At 37.7% G+C, this 23,975-nt stretch overlaps 1 protein-coding gene across 1 annotated transcript in view; it reads left to right on the forward strand.

Moving 5' to 3' along the window:
* The first annotated feature begins 320 nt into the window (after positions 1–320).
* Positions 321–23,975, forward strand: part of LOC126918197 (plastin-2) — a 42,149-nt gene continuing 18,494 nt past the window's right edge. Inside the window, exon 1 of the mRNA XM_050725854.1 lies at positions 321–690. Coding sequence (XP_050581811.1) covers positions 640–690 — 51 coding nt within the window. The 5' untranslated portion in view covers positions 321–639. The remainder of the gene's footprint in view (positions 691–23,975) is intronic.

Below are 23,975 nucleotides of genomic sequence, written 5' to 3' on the forward strand. Positions count from 1 at the left end.
CCTTTAAATTTTTCATAATGTATAAAAGTCCACAGTCTGATAATAACGATTCGATATTTCTGGTTTGAAATCATCAAAAATTTGTTCCGTCAAAAAATATAACGATTGAAAAGAAAGAAAAGAAGGGAAGAGTCAATAAAGGATTGTTTGTGTGTTAAACAGATAAACTAAGCATGATAATGTTTACAACTTATAACATTTGAAGTTTTTCGATGAACCTGGCACGGACCTGTCCTATGGTGTCAAGACAGCAATGTCCCTTCTTTCTGGTTCGGTCGTTTTCGGGTGCGCTCGGCTGGCTGGCGCGCGCTTCGTTTGGTGTACAATGTACGGAGCCTCAGTATTTGCTGCGACTCCGTAATAGTAGGACGCGTCCTCGCGGTGTTTGACTGGTAACCGCGTCGTAACCAAAAACGCGTACGCGAGGTGCGAGAACGCCCCAGGTAACCGTTTTTGTAACTACCCGCGTGTACCCCGGGTGAAAATTACCGACTCGTGTTACACATTTTCTCTGTCTGATTGGTGTGTACCGCTGTACACTGGACATCAATTAAGAGAGAGGAGAAAGAGGGAGTGAAAAGGGCTACACGCAGGGACTGCAGAGAAAGGAAAGACGGAAGGATTATATATTCGAACAACATGGCCACTGCGATCGACGATCGGCAGGAGTTGCTGGAGCAATTTCAAGCGGTGAGTCCTTTTGCCTTTGTCCTTTTTACTGATCATCGAATTTCGAACAATCGACTCGTAAGGCATCCGTTACTATGGTTCTCGCGTTGATGTTGCACGTATTACTACGTATACCCCGGCTCCTTATCGATCGCCGGTTTTATCAGCATGCTTTCGTGGAAACCCACCCTCGTAGGGACTACGCCGGGTGTCGCCGCCCTGTACTCGGTTTATCCGTTTTTTACGCTAAGCCTTCGCGAAATTTCAAACGTACACATCGCGTTGACAATCGTCTCTATTTACAAATACGTGTATGGTAACAGAATGATTAGTTTGGTCGAAATTTGTTAATACGTCGACTGCCGGGCAAATTTTGTATTTCTTGCACACAGCGCCTGTGTGGTGTCGCTTGTTTCTATTATGTATATAGCATCCCTTAGTGAAGAAATTAGAAATTGTTTAATCTTTCTGTAGGTACAATTAAAACTTTTGTGAAACAGCAAAACTTTCACTACAAGACATATAATATAGAATATAATATATTTTTTTTGTGCATCATTTCTTAGAAATAGGGTTGTGAGTGCCATGATTCTCATTCCTATATTAAATATATTATTTTGAGTTAATATTTAATAATATTCAATCTTTTCCTTCTTACGAATGTTCATGTATGCTAGCTGCAAAAATGAAAGTATATTTTCACATTGTACATACGCGTGACTAATTGGCGAGAAAAATAATTCCCACCGTCCATAAAAGCATTAAGTACTTTATGAAAGAATTTAATATTTTACATTAGAGTATTAAAAACTTTATGAATATGTAATACGTATTATAATTGCCATAAATACTATATTACAATATGTTATATACAATAATGATAATCTATCAGGCAATCAATGTACTATAGCATCTTACCAACTGTTTTTCTAATAAGCCATACAAGCACCTATGAATCAGTGCAACATTATGCGGTTGTATTGTAACGAGGATATGAATCATGTGTAATTCGTTTAGAAAAATGACGCATGTACGTTCTGCGGGCACATTGTGTCGGTCTGAGCTGCATCGAACGTCAACAATTTTTCAAATCGATCGAGCGCGTAATTACGTTCGATATCGAGTATCGTAACCCGGTCACTTTTCACTTATACTCTTCCGTACACAAGTTCACGCACGTGTAACATGTAACCACTCTCTCCACTTATTACTATACGTATACGTAACGTATTTTGCGCTGCGTGCTGTCATGCTTGTTAAATAGTCCGGATGAAGAAGTCCATTAACTGTAACATTCGTTATAAGTCACGCATTATCTATTGTTTTCGCGGTTCGCCTTACCGACATTTGCTTTATTTACATTCTGTCTTATGCCGATACGGCAAGCACCATATATTAACTGTACGAAATTTATTATCTTCCCGTGTTATTTACATGCTATATAAATGGAGGGTTCACGCAAAATCGACCCTTGCATATATTTTTATACTTTCTCAGGGGGAAAAATGTTCAAATAATTTAAGCATTTTTAATGTTTATTGGATAGTTTTTAACGTTTTTAAACAAAATATTCAGTGTATTATATAACATCACAAGTAGATCATGAAATTGGATTAATTGGATCAAGGTGTTTTTGGAGCAAAAAATTGAAAAATAAATTAAATTAGCATAGGGGCCAGTTCATTCTTACGTGGATTGATTGTTCTTCATAGTATAGCAAAAACGAACACATTGAAAAGGATATTGAAAACTATCAATTATCCTTTTTCTTAACTAAGGTTATGTTGTCATGTAAGAAAACAATGAGTTTGATATCTTGCAAAACTAACAATTATACTAATAGGAATATAAAAATAGTTGTATTTATTTAATAAGAACTATTTTGGTGAACATTAGTTTTAATGGAGGTTATTTTTATCAAACAATAAGTCAGGATATAGATCGATTTTAATATCGATTCCACCATGTCGCAAATCTCGCTTGTAACAACCATTAGAAAGCTGTCGCATCTTATTCTGGTTATTTTATCCATGTACCATGAAGATATCGATTTGTATTTGTATCGAAGTATTTATCGATATGGTATTTACCTGATAAATTTAAGACTTAATAATCAGTATGTATCTGAATGTAGTTAGTAACAATAATAATTTGATTATTAAATCTTGTTAATTTACCGATAGAGAAAGAAACGATTATATCGAGTACAATACAATTTGATACGAAGATACCAGAAAGCTGAATCACCAAAGAATGTGACAAAAGTCGCTTTGTATGTAAACCCTATAGTTGCTTCATCGTTTTAAGAGGATTTGCTTTCGATGTAACTTTCCTAACGGAACCGATCGTTCGACCTTTAATTTCCCCCGATAAATGTCTCTAAAATTCCTCGATACCGTTATGCCCATACTCGGAGAAGAGTTTCAGCTCTTGAACACTCGTGTCGCTGCACTCTAATGTACAAAAGGAAGACACGTGACCGTGATCGCACGTGCTCGTCCTTCAAATACCTACGCTTGTTCCAATTATATATCGCTATTACCGTTGGGATCGTTTCTTCGCAGATATACATGGTGCATCAAGATGTATGCACACCATTTACAGTTTTTCGATCGGTTTCGATGGGCGACAGCATCTCGTAACCAAGTGGTTATTCCTCGTTCTTACAAGTTCACTTTTCACGGTTGATTTTAACCGAGCTTGTGTGTCTCGTTTCGTGAAACCTTTTACTCTTGCTCGCGTGTCTGCGGCTGAGCATTAATTGAATTTGTTCTTGTATAGGAGTTTACAATGTTTCAATATAGAGCTCTTTAACCCTTTATAACTGGAATTTTGCTTACAGGAATAGTAATTGTAATTTTGATTTGGAAATTGAGAATCAATGAATATAACGTTATCTTGTAATTTTATTAACGTTATTTTAATTACGAAATTTGCTAGTATTTGTTAGCTAGTATACGAGTTGTTATTAAACTATTATCGGTTAATTTTTATAACAGAGGATTCATTATATTCTACTTTTTTTCTCTGTCGTGGTAAAACGATTTACGAAACCTAAAAGAGAACAGAGAAACAGAAGACGAGCTTCCCATATTTGTTTCTATCTATCGCTAATCCGACTATACGTACTCGTCGTGTTTTTTATTTCACGCGTAACCTATCGTCACCGTTTTATCGATCGAATCTGCAATTCATGAGTCACGGTCCTGGCCACCGTTTGGGTCGGATTTCTCGTGCATTTATTCGTTTCTGAGTATGGAAGGTAGGCAGGCAGCTAGCGTGGCGTTTAAACCAGCAGGATACAATTATAACCGTTGATGCGGATGGTGCTTAGAAACGAGATGAGAATCCCCTCGGAAACAATGACCTTGCTCAAGTACAAGGGAGATGGCGAAATTGCTCCCTTCCGCCGGCATTGTCGAGAAAGTCTTCAATTATCTTATTGATCGCGTTACCGGTGCGAGAACACAACCCCTTCCGCGACATCCTGCCCGTTGCAACGTTGCGAAAACGCACGTACGAATGTGTATGTGTACGTCGAAGAGCACCGAGGGGACCACCCTTGACGTCACGCTCAGCGTGGGCCTAGCCGCGCCACGTTTAAATTTTCAATCGCCATATCTCGCGATTTTATACAGCTGGATAGATTTTGAAGTCGTAAAATGATAAAATAGGAAAATTTGAAATATCGGAGTAATATGGATACACGGGAATCTCAAGATAAACGATTGGAACGATAATCGAGATATTTCTTGATGAAATTATTTGCTAGGTTAATTATATGTAAAAATATCGCGTGATAGGAATAAAAGGCTGTAGGAAGTCGAAAATTTGACGAACGTGTTTATCGAAGTAATATTGAATGACGTTTATAATAGAATAATTGTAGTATATATTGGAATGATCGTGGAATTTAAATATAGTTGGGACTCGTTTAAATTATAGAAATTACATCGTGAAAAGAAAGTACAGTCGATCGTTAAGCGTTATCCTTCAATTGATACGGTTGATATTAATTATATATCGATGTCAATCACATTAATTAAGATTATACATGTACATACTTCAAGATGAAGTATCGTAACTTATATTTACCTCCGACTACTATAATCATTTATGACTCAAACGATATCGTTTATGGGTTACGATCATTTGACCTCTTGGAGTTCTTTGAACTCATAAAACAGACTTTTCACGATCGAGGTACTCGAACTAAAAAAGAAGCTTCATCTTATCAATCAGATTGACCCGAGGCAATTTGATATTCGTCGGGGTAATAGGGTTGTTTAAGTTATTCAAGCAGATCGAATTCTTGGACGGCAATTTCCGACGGTCAAGGTGCTCGAAGTATCGGAGTGCTTAACTCAGTTTCAGCTGGGGTTTAACTCGGTTCGTTTGGTTGGAGGACGCGGGACAGATCTAATAGACGTTCCCTCCGCTTCCTGCGCTGTCTCGGATTTACGTTCCGGTAGCGAAAGTCGTTAGTGGAAGTAATCGAGGTGGGATTCGTATTTGCACTTGGCCAAGAGTGCTCGAAAGGGAGTCGTAGGAGTCCTCGTCACTCTAGACTCTAGAGAGTCCTAAAGCGATTATAGAACACGGTGAAACATCTCGTACTTCTCGTCTCTTTCCTCCTTTATTTCTTTGTAATTGAATATCTTATGGAGGAATTACGTAGGAAACGTGGAATAATTTGGAATATTAATGGAAATAGGTTGTCTCTTACTGCGTTTCGTTAGTAGTGGATGACAAAACGAACAAAGTGTATGTTAATTATTTATCGCTTATATACGTAGACGCGTAATCACTTCGTTAATTTTTCATTCTAGACCTCTTGCTTCTGAGAGGAGAGTCACAGTTTTTATTTGATTATCGTTACGCTGATATTACGAATCCACGATTCAGTAGGTTATAGACTGCGGATGTTTATAGAACGCGTAAAAATATACGAATTACCCAAAGTAGAGTATTCGTTGCGTATGATATATTTGAGGGACGAAACGAATCTCTGTTTAAATTCTATTTCTTAACTTGTATTCCTAAAAGTGTGAATTTGCGCAATCATCCACAGTCTAGTTACGGATATATACAATCAACAATTCTGCGGATGTTACGTAACTTCATCCTTTTAATCTACCTTATTGAGAACGAAGAAACGAACGTTCAGTTTTCCTCTTGGTTAAAAGAGAAGAGAATTTGCGCATTTGCGATTTGACGACATAGGAAAGCCCGAGACTTTATTGACTAAAAAAATAATGGATATTTGGAGAGACAGAAAAGGGGGACTATAACGAAAGAAAATTTGTCGCGGCAAGGAAAAAATTCGCATTGGTCGGTGCGTAATAGGCGGAATTCCAGACACAGATCAGATAACGACATCCGGAGGGACGATTTCGAATTCTCGAAAGCGTCGATTCGACCGTGCCGAGTCCGCTTCGAAAACTCTGGTTACTCTGGTTACTCTGCTGGTTCATGCTGCATCGGCTTTAATGCCTGGCGTAGCAGGCTTTTTTAGCGCATCTAAATCACCCCTCGAGTATGTAAATATGCAGTACGCGATGGTGGCCGTGTGTCGGTGTGGATTACGGTCGCTTCGTTGCACAAGGGGTTGAGAGTCACCCCGTCAGAAACAATGTCGCGAAGAGTGTTCCTGTGAAAAGGGTGGCGATGTAGCCAGCTCCGGATATATCTTTTTCCGCTTTTTCTTCTCGCCTCTGGCGAGTTTCCAATTAAAAAATCCCGGAAATCTTCCGGTCGTATTAAGAATCTTGTCTTTCGTCTAATAGAACCAGAAGTTGGTTGCGTGGTATTTTTGGAAGATAGGTTGCTGGGCTTTGTACCGGTTTTTAAAGATTATCTTTATGGAAGAATCTACTCCATAGTTTTTACTTACTGAGAGAATACGAATAGATTTTCATTCATCGCTGCACTATTTCATGCTGTTGAATGAAAGTTTGAGTCGGTCGACGAAATACTTATAATCGAAGGTTGATGATACGTGAAAATTCATACGTTTGATTATTCTCGAGTTTAATAGAATGGAAATAAGCGACAGTTATATATTTAAAAACATATATTTTTCGCTTCTTTTTCTTCCTGCGAATCTCTTTTTTTAATTATGTTTTTAAGACACCTATACCTTCGGATATCAGTAAATGGAAGCTAGATTACAATCTAAAAAGTAACTTAAACTAGCTTATAGTAATATAAACATTTTAAGAACTTAATAGTTTAATCTTGGGGAGTACTAAATATACAGCAATATATAATATACTTTTCAATGATTTTTTCATTAACGTATCTTCCAAAAACCCTCGAATTAACTATCGAACATTATTCGTATCTCCTTCGTGTATTCTTTAGAAAAGAAAACGCTCAGAGAATAGAATCAAAGCTTAAAACAATTAAAGTCATGTGGTTAAATAGAGAGTACTAGAAACACATTCACCCTACGGTTGAACTAATTCTTCCGGTTGCGTTGGTAAAATGGCTTGCTGTAAATAAAGGAGCACGTGTTCGCAACCCCCTGAAGCGTCCTTACGGCGCGTAGGCACGTGTCGTTCTTTTCTTATCCAGACCATCGTGCTGTTGGTCCTTTCCAGCAAAGCGAAAATAGACTATCGACGTTGGACTCCTGAGAATTAAATACCCTACGTTTACGCGGACCCAGTTTACCATTCTCAGTTCGCAGCAGGGAATGAAAACACGCCTCCCCGAAACGATCGTAGAATGCATTTACGGCCGGTTTAGGGCGTAACCTAAATTTCGTGGAAGTAAAGGAACGTTATATATATTTAGCATAAATATTTTAAAAGCATTTATAAAGTAATCCTTAACAATGCGTTTATCGTTGATAAAATTTTCGTTGTACGTTTGCCTGTGCTGCGTGTTAACAAATAAATGACTTTCATACAGAAATTAATTTTATATTGTGAAATTTTGCACGAGTGCTTTGCGCCAATTGTTATTCAAGCTTTTCCCACGATTTCGTGGTTTTTTCATTTTTATTTAAATGTCCTTTTATTTTATTCTTTTATTTATTTATCTGATTAATTTTAATTTACGTTGCGCTTTACGTTGATATAACACAAACATACGATATATGATAATAAAATAATTTCATATATATTATGAAATTATTACTATATTATTACTATACTATTCATCGTATTTATCGAGTATTTTAGAAGATTTCAGTGACATCATATTCATAATTTATAATTTATATTTATATTAAGTTACTTGAATTATAATTTATGGTAGAAGCATATGCCTTGAATTTCAAATACGCCCAATGAACGCTTTAAGTAATTGAATAGCATTTAAATGGGTAATAGCAAACAACAGTAAAATTAGTTGTGTTCACCGATGTTTGTAACAGGCTCGTTTAAATAAAACCGAACGCGTTCAAATAAAACTGAACGCGTTCAGAGCAATTTCACAGAAGGTGCTCGGGATTTGTTATTATATTTCATGCATCGGGTGTTTCTCAGGTAACCGTGAGATCGTGGCTTCGGACCAAAACTATTTCACACCTGTGCGAGCATGAAATTAATGCAGCAATGCGTTATAATGTTCACGAAGGAGGTGTTGCAGGTTGTATCAGGTATACGTTATCGAGCTTGTGCCTGTGGATCGACCGAAACCATTCGTTTTTCGAGTTAAAGTAACCCATAAATAACTTACATTATCTGTTTGCTATTTACGCAATACGCAATTTCAACGATGCTTGGTTCTCTCGTTCTTGTTGTCTTTGAAAAATATTAATCAAACTAAGCCAACGTTGTATCTTGCTCATTCAATTTAAATATCTCACTTGTCGCCATACCAGATGCTACAGTTACATTCTCAACGATCCTCGGTCTCTTCTTCTTCGAAAATTTTTAATTAAATCGAACAATTTTTTATCTTATTCGTTTAATTAAATCGAATAACCTCCTATCTTATTCATTGAATTTAGTATCTCATTTATCGTCGTACGAGACGTTTTATTGGTTTTAAGCTTCAACGATGCTTGGTCTCATTTTCCCTTCGAGGAACTTAAGTAAATCGAACGATCTTTGTCATTCAGTTCGATATGTAATTTATCTTAACGCGAGATGTGACAATTACATTGGTTCCGAATCAAGGATGTCACGGAGATTAGAAGTTTGTTTAAAATGTGTCTCGCGAATATTGCTCAAGATAGAACGTTCGTTGAGCCTCGACGATGTCGTAATATCGCGGCGAACAATTCATTGTCAGCTCGTTGTACGCCGAATTTCTCCTTCTTTTCTCTCGTTTTCTCTGTGGTGCGCCGTGGTGTAACCGTATGGCACGTGGTTCGAGTAAAAGCTCGTTCATAGGCCAACAATGCGTTCTGTTCGAATTGTTGCTCAACGAGTCTCTGTTGTAATGGCGTGCCGTGATTATTATGCAACTACTCGTCGCTGGAATAGTAAATGGACTGCGATCGGTCGCTTAAAATATAAAGTCGCCATGAAGCGTCGTGTTCCTAGGTGCAGCGGTGTGTTTTATGCCATTTTCCAGACGTTATTCTCGATTCGTGGATTTTTCCCATGTGAAAAGACGAACGAAACAATGGCATCGGCGCGGAAAATTCTTCGTCCATGATTCTTTCTCGTACAAACGCGAAAGAAAGCGCGACGATATTGAATCGGAAAATTCTTCATCCATGGATTTTCCTTATATAAAAAACAAAAGATAATACCGAATGGAAAAATCAATCGAGGAATAACGATGAATTAAATAAAAGATTCTTATCATTCGTATGAGTCACCGGTTGCTCGCATGTTCCAAATTTCGTCTGACAATCGCACTTCCTCGATGATACATTATCAGAACGAAAACATGCATTTTGGTCGAAAAACTCTTCAGGAATATCGCGTTTTTCGTTGTTGCATCATAAAACGAATGTACTTTCGAAGGCGACGCGATCGCGCAGAATTTTAGAACGCTTTCAATTTGATAACAGCTGTGACGAGTTTGATTGATCATCTGTCGTTTGTTATATTTACCGTCTGTCGTATTTCGATTCACGCTAATTAGTCTCTGCATTAAAACGGATGATGTTATGCAATAGCGTGTTTAAATGTTGCCACACTATTTAATTTGTGTTTCATTTATTTTCCGTTAATTGTAAATTGTAATATCGAAACGTACGTTTAACGTATGTTTAATGTATAACGTATGTTTTGTTATTGCGATTTTGTATTATTATTTGCGATAGAAATTGCGTAACGATCGAAATTCTAGCCTATGTGAATATATATAGTTTCAGTATTAACGTTCGGTAATAATTGCAATGTTATTTATACGAGCAATTATTATTTCACTTTTAATCCGATATCGAGTAATAATGAAACGTTTAATTCCATTTTCGTTCGAGTTTATTGATTTCTAAAATAAAATTCTCCAAATGTAAACGAGATGAAATTTCATCCTATGATGATATTAATCTTATTTCCTCTCACGATAATTTTGTAGTGGTCAAACTCATTAACGTTCTATGGGCCTGTTAGGATTAAAATTTCTTATAATTTATAAACTTTGGTTACTTTCCCATTCGTGCAATTCACCTTTATTTTTGTTTTCTTGTTATTTACTTTTATCGAGTAATATTCTCTTCCTTGTTTCAACGCGATTTTCATCGTACTTTCATCATATTTTTCAACGCTCTGCGAGTTGAGAACCGGCGTATTTTTACTTTCTTGTGCACAAGAGGAGAACCGGAAGTCGAACGAGTGTTGAACCTCGGGTGAAAAGTTCGACAGTGAATCACTCATAGCGTTCATAATGGATGCTAAATGGCATGATAATTGCCAGCCTTGAAATCTCCATATAAATGGAGCATGTCAAAGAACACGCTGAACCATTCGGTCGATAATCAACATCGCGATGTATACATAATTACTTTATCGTGTTTCGTGCCAAAAGACCGTTAAGTGTTCGATGACCATCTGCAACTTTTTAATCACAAGCGACTTCCGTTTTTCTAATTACCAATTCGTATGAATATCATTTCATTGTTTATGATCGAAGTGAGTAACGAATGCTCCTGCAAGTAAATATCTAATCGGTAATGTCTTCATATGCATAGAAGCAAAAGGGAACTAAAGCCAATTTTATGCACAGAGTATTGGTATTCGTCAAATATTCATCACGCGACCAGCAACGATACGATCTAATTGTCGTAATCTATCGAGCTTTGGGGAACAGTTCGATGATTCACGAATATGTATTCGTTGTTAGTAGACAGTTTTCTATACTAATCTTTTCTATATCTGTTGCAAAGTTCCTATGTTTTTCCAAATTACATAGCTTTTTATTTGCGTTTCAAATTATTTAACTTGCTCGCGATGAACGTGTCCACTTATTCTACTCGGTACATAATCGTCTTTGAAGACTTAAATCGTTGTTCTTGGATAACAGATGAACGATAGAACTACGAGGGAAGCCAAAACCATTAATTCGTAATTTTTCATAGAAATTGTATAAATTTAATGTAATGTAATGTAATGTAAAGTACATTACGTTATATATTCCTGAGCAAATTTTCCATTTTTATTTCCTCGACGCAAGTCTTGTATTTCAGCAGCCGGTAGTTCTAGCGTTAATAACAACAACCGCTTTTCGAAGCCTATCTATCGTTCTCTGTGCCTTAACCATCGAATAATACGTAGCTTAAGGTCCAGCGAGATTTCCACTTTATTCGTTCGTACTTTGATCATTTAGCAACGTGTAAAGCTCGTTTGTTCGAGCTTGTTTCTTGCTTAACGCACGTTGTACCTTGTAAAACTTAATGCCCCGCTATTTGCGCTCGTCCCGTCGGAGGAAAGAAAAGACGAGAAATTTCTCTCGTTTTGCATCCAGTGTAATTTCGTGGTGCACAATGTTTCTGCTGTTTCTGCGTGCAGCGGTGGAAAAATGCGGTCATAACTTGCATCAGGAATTTCTCGTCTATGAATGTGCTCTTTATAAAGATAAAATATGTTGGTTTACGAAGCTCCAGCAGGGGTGAATCGGCCTGCTGATTTTTCATGTGCGTCGTATTCCCCTCGAACATTTGAATTTGATCGATTCCTCTTCTTCCTTCAACAACTCGGCTGATTGTATTTTTATAGTAAGGTTCTGTTTGTATAAGGAAATGTTTCATATCGAGTTGTCCTCTTTCGTTGAATAAGTCAGCTGGTCATATTTTTTGCGACAGAATTTTATTTATTCGTAGAATCGTCTGAATATCGTTTCCATTGTTGGGACGCGATCGATGGCAATCGGAGGTTTGAAGTTGGATGGTCGTTGCTGCAGTTCTATAGATAAGCTAAAACGATTGCGAGTATTCGATGGTATCCATTGGCGATAGATATCGGGGATGGAGGATAATAAAAAGCGCATGCTGTCGATATTAGCTGTTGTTTTTTAGGTTGTTCGAGATATCGTTTAGCTGGCTGACGATGAGTCGTGGTAGAGCAACAACGACGCGTCTACGAATAATAAGCAAAGATGAATAACAAGCAGTGGAGATAATCGTACGAAGAACAGCTCATTTCCTCGAAACACTGTCAGATTATTTGACGGTTAAAGTAATTAACGATTCCTCTTCATTTATTTTCTCATTCCTTAACCATCTGTTATCCTAGTCGATCGTTGAAATTCCCGGTAGTTTCAATCTGCATGACTCTATCCTACGAATTTTACATTAAATGAAAACCAAGTAAAGAACGAAGAGGAATTTTTAATCATTTTATTTCACGTAAAATTTCTAGGATAAAATTGCACTATTAAAAGTTTTGAAGCGCTTCAGTCGAGATAGAATATATTGAGTGTAAAATCATTTTTGAAATTTATTTTACTGCAAATTTAAGAGCAACTGGTACGATTAAGATATTCGGTAAATCTTGTTCGAATATTTTGCTCCACCAACTGTATAGGTTTTACAGCCAGTATATGAAAACATGGTCGAGTGTTGTTAATTCCACTCATAGTAGAGAGTATCAAAGTGCTGTTTCCTGGTTCTTTTTTCTCACATAAATACACACGCGTACGTTTGCAGGGTGTCGTGTGCATGTACACGCGTCCTGTGCCAGTTCGGTTCCCACGCTTAGCTCCTTATTACGCCTGTATTTCTAATTAATTCCTTTTCCAACGAGATTCCAGACTTGCAAGTGCCGCGATAAGGCGTCAATGAAACGAACTTCCTTCGACGAATCGAACGTACGATTAAGGAAAGAGTACTTTATATTTACTCGATTTTCATAAGTAAATTGGATCTCAATTATAACGATAGCATGAAATCAATCGAATTAACGTTGTAACGAAGATTAACGACAGCTTGTAAAAGTATGTAAAATCGTCGTAGAGAGAAATATCTGGTCAGTTCGATGAAGTATGTCCAATCTTATAAGAAGATAGATTCTCGCGGAAAAGATCGACTTAAATATATATATTGTACGCGTGTAGCGTTGAGTACTGCGAATACATGTAGTTTTGCATGATGGCTTAGGAGAATACCAAATGCTACTATTCACAGGAAATGAGCGGCGGGTGATTCATGTGAACCGGTCGATGAAAACGTTTTTGGCGTTTGGGAACGAGAGGAAGAAGTCATAGATGTACACGAGGGACATTTGGCGGTGTATTTACGGTGGAGAAAATTTGACAATTCGGTGATCAGAGATTTGACAATTTTTATGGTCGGGAGTATATTTGAAAATTCGAATTTGGACGATTGGAACGTTCGGAAATTCGATGACTGCTGGAATATTTTAAAATCTCAGACATTGACCATTGGAATAGTAAAAAAAATTAGGAATCGAAATGTTTAAAAATCGGAGATTGGAAGATTAAGACAATTTGGAAATATGGCTGTTGGAATATTTAAGGATTTTGAATTATCGGAGTTTGCACTATTGGAGAATATTTAAGAATTCCGAATTCTGGCCATTGGAATATTTGACAATTGAAAAATTTAATTCTTGGAATATTTGACAATTGAAAAATTTAATTCTTGGAATATTTGACAATTGAAAAATTTAATTCTTGGAATATTTGAAAATTCGTCGATCAAACGAATTCCATAATTCCCCCTCTTTTCGCATGACGATATGCAATTCGTTTTCTCTATAAATTGCAAAACTGTCGGCGCGAATATTCTTTACGTAGGCCATTTCTCTAGCACGAAAGTGCACCTTGTACACGTTCGATCGGGCGAGCGGATATTCCCATCCTGCAGCGTTTACAAGGACCTTCAAGATCAACAAAGATTTCCTGCCACACTAGCTTCGAGTTTTCGCAGACTTTCCCGTATACGTAAACGAAGTTACGGTAAAGAGAAACAGAGTTCGTCGACATTTTTGGAACACAATTTCATCGCTTCGCTTGTTCAAGCTTCCTAAACAATCCACGTTTCAAACAATCTTCTGGAAAATATGAACTGAATCATCGACGAACCATACACTTTCTCAACAACAACATACTTCTCCATACACGATAACAAAATTCTTTAAACCTCTAAAAACAGAATTTTTAACACGTTCGTTTCTACCGACCGTTGAATATGTTGAGAAACAATATACTAATGAAAAACATATTTTCTGTCTTTTATAGGTGGACAATTTTAATTTTGTCTTTAATTTTTAAATTAAATATACGTTTTCGTCATCCCTTTGAATACTTACAAATATTAATCGCGTTTCTTATAGGGAATAATGTTATTTAAGTTAAATAAACAAAAGTATTAGACAGGAAATTGTGGATTTACTATCTACTTATTGTCTATTTATTACTTATTTATAATAATTCCCTTCTACGAATATTTCGTATTAAAATGTTTCTTTTTACTCAGAGAAAACATACAAAAATTAATTCTATCTATTTTTTTATCTACTTTGAATATTAATTCTTCGATAAGTCTCTGATGAAAAAGATATGCAGCTTCTGAGAAAGGAAAAATATATCGTATTTCGATAACGACGAATGTCTTAACTCTCGGGTAGCTGTATTTTCATAGCAAGTGGTTTTTTGCGTCTTAAGATATTCCCAAAATCTCTTGGAATACTCTTCCAAGTTACTAGAATGCCATCCAATAACTTTTACCGCTATATCTTACTTCTTTTATTACCAACTTTTTAAGCAAAGTAAAATTTAACCAAAAATATGAAGAAACAGAAAAGAAATGGAGAATTACTTGAAATTACCGATCAAAAACGACGTCGTATGCAGATGAAGGGTTAAATTCGTAATGATCTTATTCTCGGTGAAACTTTCCAACTTTCCAACGTCTCCGAAACGTATCCAGAATTCTTCGGCATTTCGAATCCTCTTTTGCCGAGCGATAACCCAACCATTAAACCAACCATTCGCAAGAGAAAAAGAGTCGTTCGCCTCGATAAGCTTCCGAGCACTCACCCTTAATGCGCCTTATGGATAAATAAGGTATCTCGAAATTGATGAGTCACGGGGCGGATGTATCTTCTTACAGGGTAGCTGTTGATCCCTTGGATTAATAAGTTTGGTCGAGTTACCGATCTGTGAGAATGACAGTATCGTGTGCATGTGTGTGTGTGTGTGTGAGAGAGAGAGAAAGAGAGAGAGAGTATTACTGTACCGGTGCATACGTTTCAATCTGTCAACCGGTGCGGTGGTTTTGCGTTTCGCCCCGTAGCTTTGCTAATCGAAACACGACTCCCGAAGGTCGATCGTAATAGAAACGTTAGCATGACGATCGGCGAGGACTCGTGATTAAGTCGTGCTAACGAGTCTGCGTAAAACGAAGTCATGCCCACCTCTAGCCTCTTAATTGCTCGCTAAAGACGTTTCCGTTTGCGTCTATAACGATTCTCAGTGTCGAGGTAAATGCCTCGTTGGTTTTCTTTTTGCATAATTTTTATCAATAAAGTATCATACGATGTTTATGCTTCGAGTTCGTTATCCGGATACTTTAGCCTCGATACATTCAATGTAAAGCGAATGACGATGGTTAATTGGACGTTAAAAATGCAGAAGGTGAAACGACGATGGCTAATTGAATATTAGAGACGACGAGATTAATAAGATCGTACGATTACGTTCAAAGATACTTATCATTTTCTCGTCGTGACCCATTCTGCGAGTGGAATTATATATTCCGTTTTAAAAATAATATTTATCGATTATATTCTTTTACGTCGAGAATATTTTCAAGGTTCGAGTAAGAATAAAAGAGGAACATACGCGTACACGCTTTCGTAACTATCATCGATCTCACGGCACTCGAGACGCCAGTCGTTCGAGTTTGTCCTTAGCTAGCCAGACTTTTTCAAATTCCAAAGCGAAAGAGGCCGCGTGTTTTCTCGAAACAGTCAGGTTCTCGCGTTCTCGTGGGACGAAAATATCCTCCGTTGAAAATATCCGGAATGCCCGTAAAACCGTTAGTCCTCTCACACTGGTCTCGTACGGTTCTCAATGTAAATTCCACCGAGTGTCGGAGCATTTGCCTCTAATTAATACGAGAGTCGTCGAACAATGGGGCAAGAAGATCAGACTTTCTGCATTCCCTTGGCAGGTCGCGTTCGGAAGAAACCGGCGAATGGATAGATAACCGAGACGGTCTATATCCTGGGAACTTCCTCGGTGTTGCGCGGACCGTTCGTCATCCGGTGGTTTTACCATTTCCTCGTGATAATTATCGATGTTTCCAATGTCGAAAGAGGAAATATGGCTTCTGCGTGATTTCGAATTCTTTCGATGGAAACTTCTCGTTCCTCCACTCACTACCACCTCGTCTTTTTCATTCGCCTTGCTGCTCCGTTATTTTATTTATTTATCTGGTTTATCGACGCGGCATAATCTCGATGCATTTACCAAACAGTCTCTCGTGCAGTGTATTTCAAGATTTAACGGTCGAACGTTCTCGAGATATTCTAAATACAATAGGCATAGTGGAGCAGAAGGTGCGATATAAGGATAGGTCGTTTAAAATTTGGTTAAAAAGTTAATTATAAAAATACAAGATAGAAAGAAGCTGATACTTTGGTCTTCAATATCATCTACGATTTCGCGATGAAACTCTTATGCGGCGATGACTTCGAAGAAGAAAGGTATACCAGGGAAGAATTAGATTTATTCATCGAGGTGAAACAAAATCAAAACGAGCTTCATAGAATATATCTTGCAAGCTTTACTCGCTGTTATACCCTGCTGAATCAACCTCTATAAATATAATAGCATTCTTTTTTAATTTTCAATATTGTCCTTAACTTTCGCAAATAGCAATACTATGTTTATACCATATTACGCAGATAAAACGCGGATCGTGTGTCATCGCATTAAGAAAGCTCGAGACCTTGTCAGCTGAGTCAACAGTGTACAGAGCCGCGCAGATGTGATGTTCTAGCTTTTATACAAAACAATCTCGCGACTATACTTGGAAAGGGATTAAAGCGCAGTTGGCAATCGAAACTGTATAACTGTAACGGCCACACCGTATAGCGTGTCTACGTGTCGCGTGTAAAGACCGGTGGATGACCACAGGAAACAAGATCCATCGAGAGAGTCGTTTCAGTGTCTGCATCTCGTCGACTACTTTCAGATCACCGTATCTGCGTAACTCTGTACCCCTTTTTGCAGCTCCAGGCTATTGTGGCGAATGTTGATAAATTCTTTCGCTGTGCATCCGCTACTGCCATCGCGCGTTCAGTTGTACTACTTTTATCGCTCTAGAATTTCTACGAATTTCCTTCGATAAGTTTTGACAAATCGATCGTTGTTTTATCGGTATATGTAACAAGTATGACGATATATATCGTTCGATGCAAAGCCACAAAAGGCAAAAGCGTGTTTCGTTTGTAAGCTCGCGTGTTATATTGGATCGATGGAAAAATTGATACGTCGGTCCTTGATCGTGTCGAGATAAATTATTTCAAACGAGTTACGCGTCATCGTTCGGAACAAACCCAGGTTGCTGGACGTTTTCACGGGTTTTAATTTAAACGATAAGACTGTAAGAATCGATGTATGCAGCGTTGTTTTCAATCGAATATTGCACAGAGACTTGACGATAGTCTGATCGTAACAGCAATAAAATTTCGAAATATTTCCTGCAACGCATACAGTATATTCGTAAAAAGTTTCTATAAGCGTTGGAACGCTTTCGCGAGTCGCTACATGTGATTAGTTCTTCCTTTTTTATTCTTTCTTTATGGTAACTAATTTTTGTCAAAAGTTATTTTATCGTTGGAACGGGGTGACTGGCCGGAAACCGAAGATAGCATTAAAAATAGAGTCGAATTATACGGAACAAGGAACCTTATCTGAGATATTGTTCCGTGTAAGCAATATGAATCGCGTGGAGATGATCGCGCTTCTTTCGAACTTATTGGCGATGCATCGACACGCTTGTTTTAATTCGCGATCGAGGGTTGCGCTCTGATTTTCTTCGTCTCCGACTTCTTGTCGACTCTGCGCAAGAAAGTGGGCCACTGTCGTTTCGTTAAGTCCGCGTAGATCGTTGCTGACGATTTCCAGTACATTTGTGCTCCGGGCGAGTCTTACAAAGGGAGAGTTTCTAGGGTAACATTAAAGAAGAAGATGAAAGTGTATTGTTCGAATATTAAATATCGTACGATGCATTATAATTACATATAATATCGAATATCGACTAGTATCGTTATAGCGATTAGAGTGGTTTACATAAAATTTCAATTATTATAATAACGATAATTATTTATATAAGATGTTAGTTTACACTACATTTCAGTTAGGTTTCTGCAACAAATTTCCTGCTCGTGAAAAAGAGAAAGTTACTTAATTTTAGAACATTGAATTTTAATTCCTCTTCCTACCTCTTATACGATGGATATCATTTATTAACTCTTAAATGTAATCTTCAATTAACTACGGTAAAATGGAAATGCATTAATTCTGTTTCATAACTGGTTTCTTAACAAGTTTTAAATCTAAACCTATACATAAATTGTAATTATAGTGCTCGAGATAATCGAAGATTACCGAGGTGGAAATTCGAAAAAATTGTAGTATTTTCCAATTTATACATATGGCGCGCTTCTATGTCAATTATTATTATAATTTTCGGTACATCGACAGAACGATAACTTAACATTGCGCTCGCGCAATTTTTACATATTAATTCACCGCTTGATCCTTGACGGGTTAATAAATGTGTCGTCGAGTGACACAGCGATAATGGGGTAGTTTGTAGGAACGTTTATGGAAAGACTAACGGGGTGAAGGTTATGGTTGTTAAGATATACCATCGGTGAGTAAGTCGGAGTTGTTAGGAACTCGAAGGAGGATACTCCAAGTATGTCGATGAATAACACTTTTGGAAAGCAGCTAGTTCGAAGAAATTCTTCTTCAACCGACGATCATTGTTCCATGCAATTAGCATTTATGATTTCTACTATTCTTGGAACGAGAACTGCCGATTAATTATACGCGTGCTGTGAATGAATGCTCGTGTGCAGGTTTAGCAACAGAGAAATAATTAGACGTTATATTATAAATAATACGAAGCGTAAAGAGTACTGTAATGCAAGCTATGTATAAAGTATAACGAAAATATAGTATTCACACGTACGTAATTAATTGAACTGCAATTTCGATCGTTAATAATTGTTAGCGAGCTATATCTTTAACTGTATTCATCGTATCATAAAAGTATAAATTTTGATAAATGTCCGCGTCCTAGAAAACCACAAATCGAACGTTGCATTAAGGAAATATCAGTCCTCGATTAATGGTTTCGCCTCATTAAACCGGCAAGTTCGATTTTAACGTACAGCATTTATTTTCCAAACTGCATTTTCAACGTCCTATTCCTCACGCGTTCGCCTTACACTCGTTAGAACTCGGATCAAGTATCGGTGCTTCCACCGACATCTTTCATCGTTTATGGACGTTTGCTTGGCAGTCGAGGTTTTTAGTCAGAGGGAAACTTTCCAGCCTCGCCAGCACGACCGCGATGTCGCAAGCGGAAAGCGCTTCTGAATCGAGCAGCGTTAAATTACCTACCTGCAACGCGACAGGTTCACAAAACCTCAACGAAACTATTATCCGATGTCACTGGAGTCGTTTGCGCAAAATGTCGCTATGCCACGTTAATTGGCCCCGTGCGATTAACTCCGTGGCTGGAAGAGGCGTAGATGCACGCTTTAGTACATTCGGATCATCGTGACATGTTTCTTGTTAAACCGACACGACCTTAGATATATTGTTGCATGAAATGAGAAAATTAACTCGTTGTAATGTTACGTAATTTTGAAATACAAAAGACCTATGTGTCGGAGTAGCGAGAGTACAAGTGTAGCGGCTAACGTAGATATATCGTATAGTACTGGGATAATAAGCGCAAGTGAATGATATTTATGTTCTACTAACGATCGTTTACAGCAAACAATAATCGTTATTTCTCTCTTCTGAGAAAAAACAGAACTAGGATGAGCGGCAAGTTCTTTTTACAAGCAAAGAGGAACTCGATTATAGCAGGTTAATGCTAATCTCTACAGTGATGATTAATTCGCGAATTTTGTATCGCGTACGATCGATGGCTTTGGAATAGGTTGCCTGGAGTTGAGATTTCGAAAGCTAGAAGTTACGCGAACGAAGCAAAGAATTTTTAGAGATACTGCAATTCCCACGTCTTGGTACAATTTCTATAATCTAAAATCTACGATCTCAGATCTATGATAATTTCAACCTTTATAAAAGTTGCGCGCGCGAAATTAGACGTGCGAAATTAAAATGAAAAACGCAATCTCTCTATTGAGGCAAACAATGGTGGTTTAAAAAGGTTGAAACAACGTGCCCCAGATTCGGGTAAACAGGCAAAAACACAATGTATACCGAAATTAAATCGGTGGAGCGCGATTGTCACGCGCGCGCACAAAGTGGTGAATGGAAGGTTCTCTCGTGGGACAGAGAAACACGACTTGGGTTTATGTTTAGAGGCGTATGCACGTATAAGGAGGTCCTGCGAGCGCATCGAGCAATGAAATAAAATCAGAGGTGATCGTACTTGGAAGAATGCGAGCTTGACTCACCGTCACCGATCTCGCTCGGTCGACTCGTAAGTTGAGAATTTGTTGGATCACACGTGGTCACGTATATACCATCGGATTCCTTTTTACAAACTCTATGTTATAATACAGGCAACTGGAATATTTTGTCGAATAATTCGTTTGTTGCTCGTAGGAAGTTGATTCATTGGATTGAACACGATCGTTATATGATTGGAGGAATGATAGTTTGCGATTATTGAAGTTATCGTTTGGTCAATCTTCAGAGTGTAGCAGAATGTGATTTGTAGCCATTAGTCATGGATGGAATGTCTTATTGATTGGTTAGTCTCAATTTGTTCACTGTTTCGTAAGATTCCTAATCAAATTACTCATATTTTTCTGACTCATTTTGTGTTTCATTATGTAGGTAGAATATTATCTTGAATATGTTTTCCAAGATGTTTAAACGTGTCTTCTGTCATACAAATACATATGCTTTTGAAGATGTTCAAACACGTCTCTTGTTATTTAAATATGTCTTTCAATGTATTTCTCTTTCCCATTCGAACGTGTGTTTGAATCCTACGTTTCGAGTAAACGCGGTCGTGAAATTATTTCACGTAAAATATCATGTATATTCGCGTTGAAAAATATCCGGACACCTGGTTATTTTTGACAAATTTAATTTTAATTATCTAATATAAATTAGCGTATCGGTATGCAATAATAAAACTGGCATTCGTAATTGTCAAATTCTTACTGAATTATTTCGTCGCTTGACAGACTTGCTTTAGAGTTTTTAATTTTCCAATTAAATGACGGTTAAGAAGAATCATCTAAACCGATAGGAAAACTTTTGATGCAGCGGTATACAGCAAATAATAAAATATATTACCGCTGTGTTTCTTAATAGGTAATTTAGATTTATCGACTGGCGATTCCACAAGAATTTCCCCTTCGAATGAGTAATTCATCATTAATTTATGCACTTTGATAAAACTGACATACCGCTACCATAAATCGATCAGCGTCCCTATACTTACAAGCGGAAATGCACGAGTCTTATTAACAACAATAAACAACCCGAAGCTTATCCAATATGTTATAGAGCTGCACCTTTCACAAACCTCGATTTTCAACTCAATTCGTGCCGCGATACACACTCTCGTTCCGTAGTACAACCCCGAAGCACTGGAATTAGCTAATAGCCCAATTCCCGGCGACTTACTGGATAGTGTTTGCACTTTAGAGAGCAAGACCAACGAGCCAACGTAAATTGAACGTTACAACGTTTTGTCCCATTTTCCGTGCAAGCAGAAACTAGTTCCAACGACTTGCTAGTAGTCGTAACTATAGGGTTCAAGGCGTTCTACTTTCGAATTGTATTTATTACATCTCGAGCGTGCAACCAAAATTGGAGCACGAGCCGCGTGTGTAGCGTATGTCTCTTACAAGGGAAAGAGCCAATCGGTCGATTTTATGTACCTTTAGTTTGCACTTGCGTTTATTATTTATGTTTATTTTATGTTTGTACATGTACTTGAGAGTTTCAATGTACTTTTGCAGGATTATATAAGATTACGATTATAGTATACGGATCATTAATATGAAATAATAAAATATATTGTTATATAGATGTTTGGTAATTTATTAGAGATTTATTAGAGTTTTGTTCGTACAGAATAGTATCAAAGCGGTTCGATAAAATTCAAATGCTTTACCGCGAATACGCGGAAAATGCTGCAACGTCTTAGGCGTTACTCGTATTTTTCAAAGTTATATTTTTATAATTTGTAAAACGTTAAATCCTCGGGTAGATTGGTGTGTAATTTTTTGAAGTTACGGGGCCAAACTTTACTTTTTAATATATCCATTAAAAGAAACAAAAAGGTTCTTAATTCTTGATTAACGCGTCCAAGAGAAATTGAAATTGAACATATGTTTTAAGAAGGTATTGTTAAAGTGCATAAAAGGCTTTGTAAATCCGAAAGTTATGGCTTCTTAGGTTACGTTGAAGACCCTTTTTCTTTGAACTCTCTTGTGCACCCTGTAGAGAAAACCTATCTGGGCCGTGCAGCGGTCAATTGGCAAAGGGGCCTTTAGGAAAGGAACGTAGGAGGGAGGAGGTGGTTGGTCACTTAACAAGACAAGAAAAGCTCTAATATTATATACATATGTCGGAGATGGAAGGACACCGGAGCCTTCCCTTTGGAACTTCAATCCGACTGTATTTGTTCAAGATTTATGATAGTGAGCTTGGGCTCGAGACGACAACCAGTCGCCGAACGTAGGATGAACGTTTTGTCTAACAAAGTTGTGGAAAAATCCTATAGCTCCCCTTAAAAGAAATAGCCGTAGCGGCACTCGACAGTAAACGTTCCAACGGTTTCTGTCCCGTGGCTCGTCATACGCAGACCCTATTCTTCGGGTAGGATGATTGTCAGATGTCGATGCATATCCACAGTACACGTTCAGCTAGCCTGATGATGATAAATCTTAAGTTTTAGTTATCGAAAACAGACAAACAGTCCTTGTCCCAACTACAGGAAGATAAGAGAAATCTATTTTTTTCACGAACGACGCTTCCCGCTAGCAACTTTCCCTCAAAGGCGGCTAGCATCCTTCTCTAACCACTACCATGGAAATTGACCACCTTCTTCACCCTCCGAAAGAAGACTTTTCTCCACGAATCTGATGACCTCGTGCCCTTAGACATACCCCTCATAGTTTTCCTTGAGAGCGTCACCGTGACGGAGAGATACTCTCTCGTACGATCTCATCAACGATTGAAGTATCGTTCTTACACGCAGTGATTACTCCACGTTCTAAGATTGAGTACAACTTAGACGTTGACCGCGGATTCGTTATCGAACCTAAGACCATTGTCATTAGTGTTACGAGTGCCCAATCGCCGCAGTTAATTGTCAAATCTGTTATATCCATATTTGTGTTAATAAACTCAATCATTCGTTGTACCACACCGATGGCTAATCCCAGTGGAGATTCATCAAACGCCCACAACCCCGATTCTAACACCGACCCGACAAATATACATATAATTCAATAATAAGTTCCAGAAAAACGTGGACAAAAATTTGGAATTGAAGTTACGCACGCATTGTAGAAAATCATTGTCATTAGTTTGCGGTTATTGCAAAGTGTGTTCTTTTTATGGGTATTAAATGGTCGTAAAGTTTTTTCTGACAAATCTCCGATGGATTGAAACATACGGAAGCTGGATCAGCGAAAATAGTTGGCATTCCCCGCGTACATCCGCCACGCGATTCGGTGCTCGGTGATTAATTATACCGG

Source organism: Bombus affinis, chromosome 7 (genome assembly GCF_024516045.1).
Source record: "Bombus affinis isolate iyBomAffi1 chromosome 7, iyBomAffi1.2, whole genome shotgun sequence".
Taxonomy (NCBI): Eukaryota; Metazoa; Arthropoda; class Insecta; order Hymenoptera; family Apidae; genus Bombus; species Bombus affinis.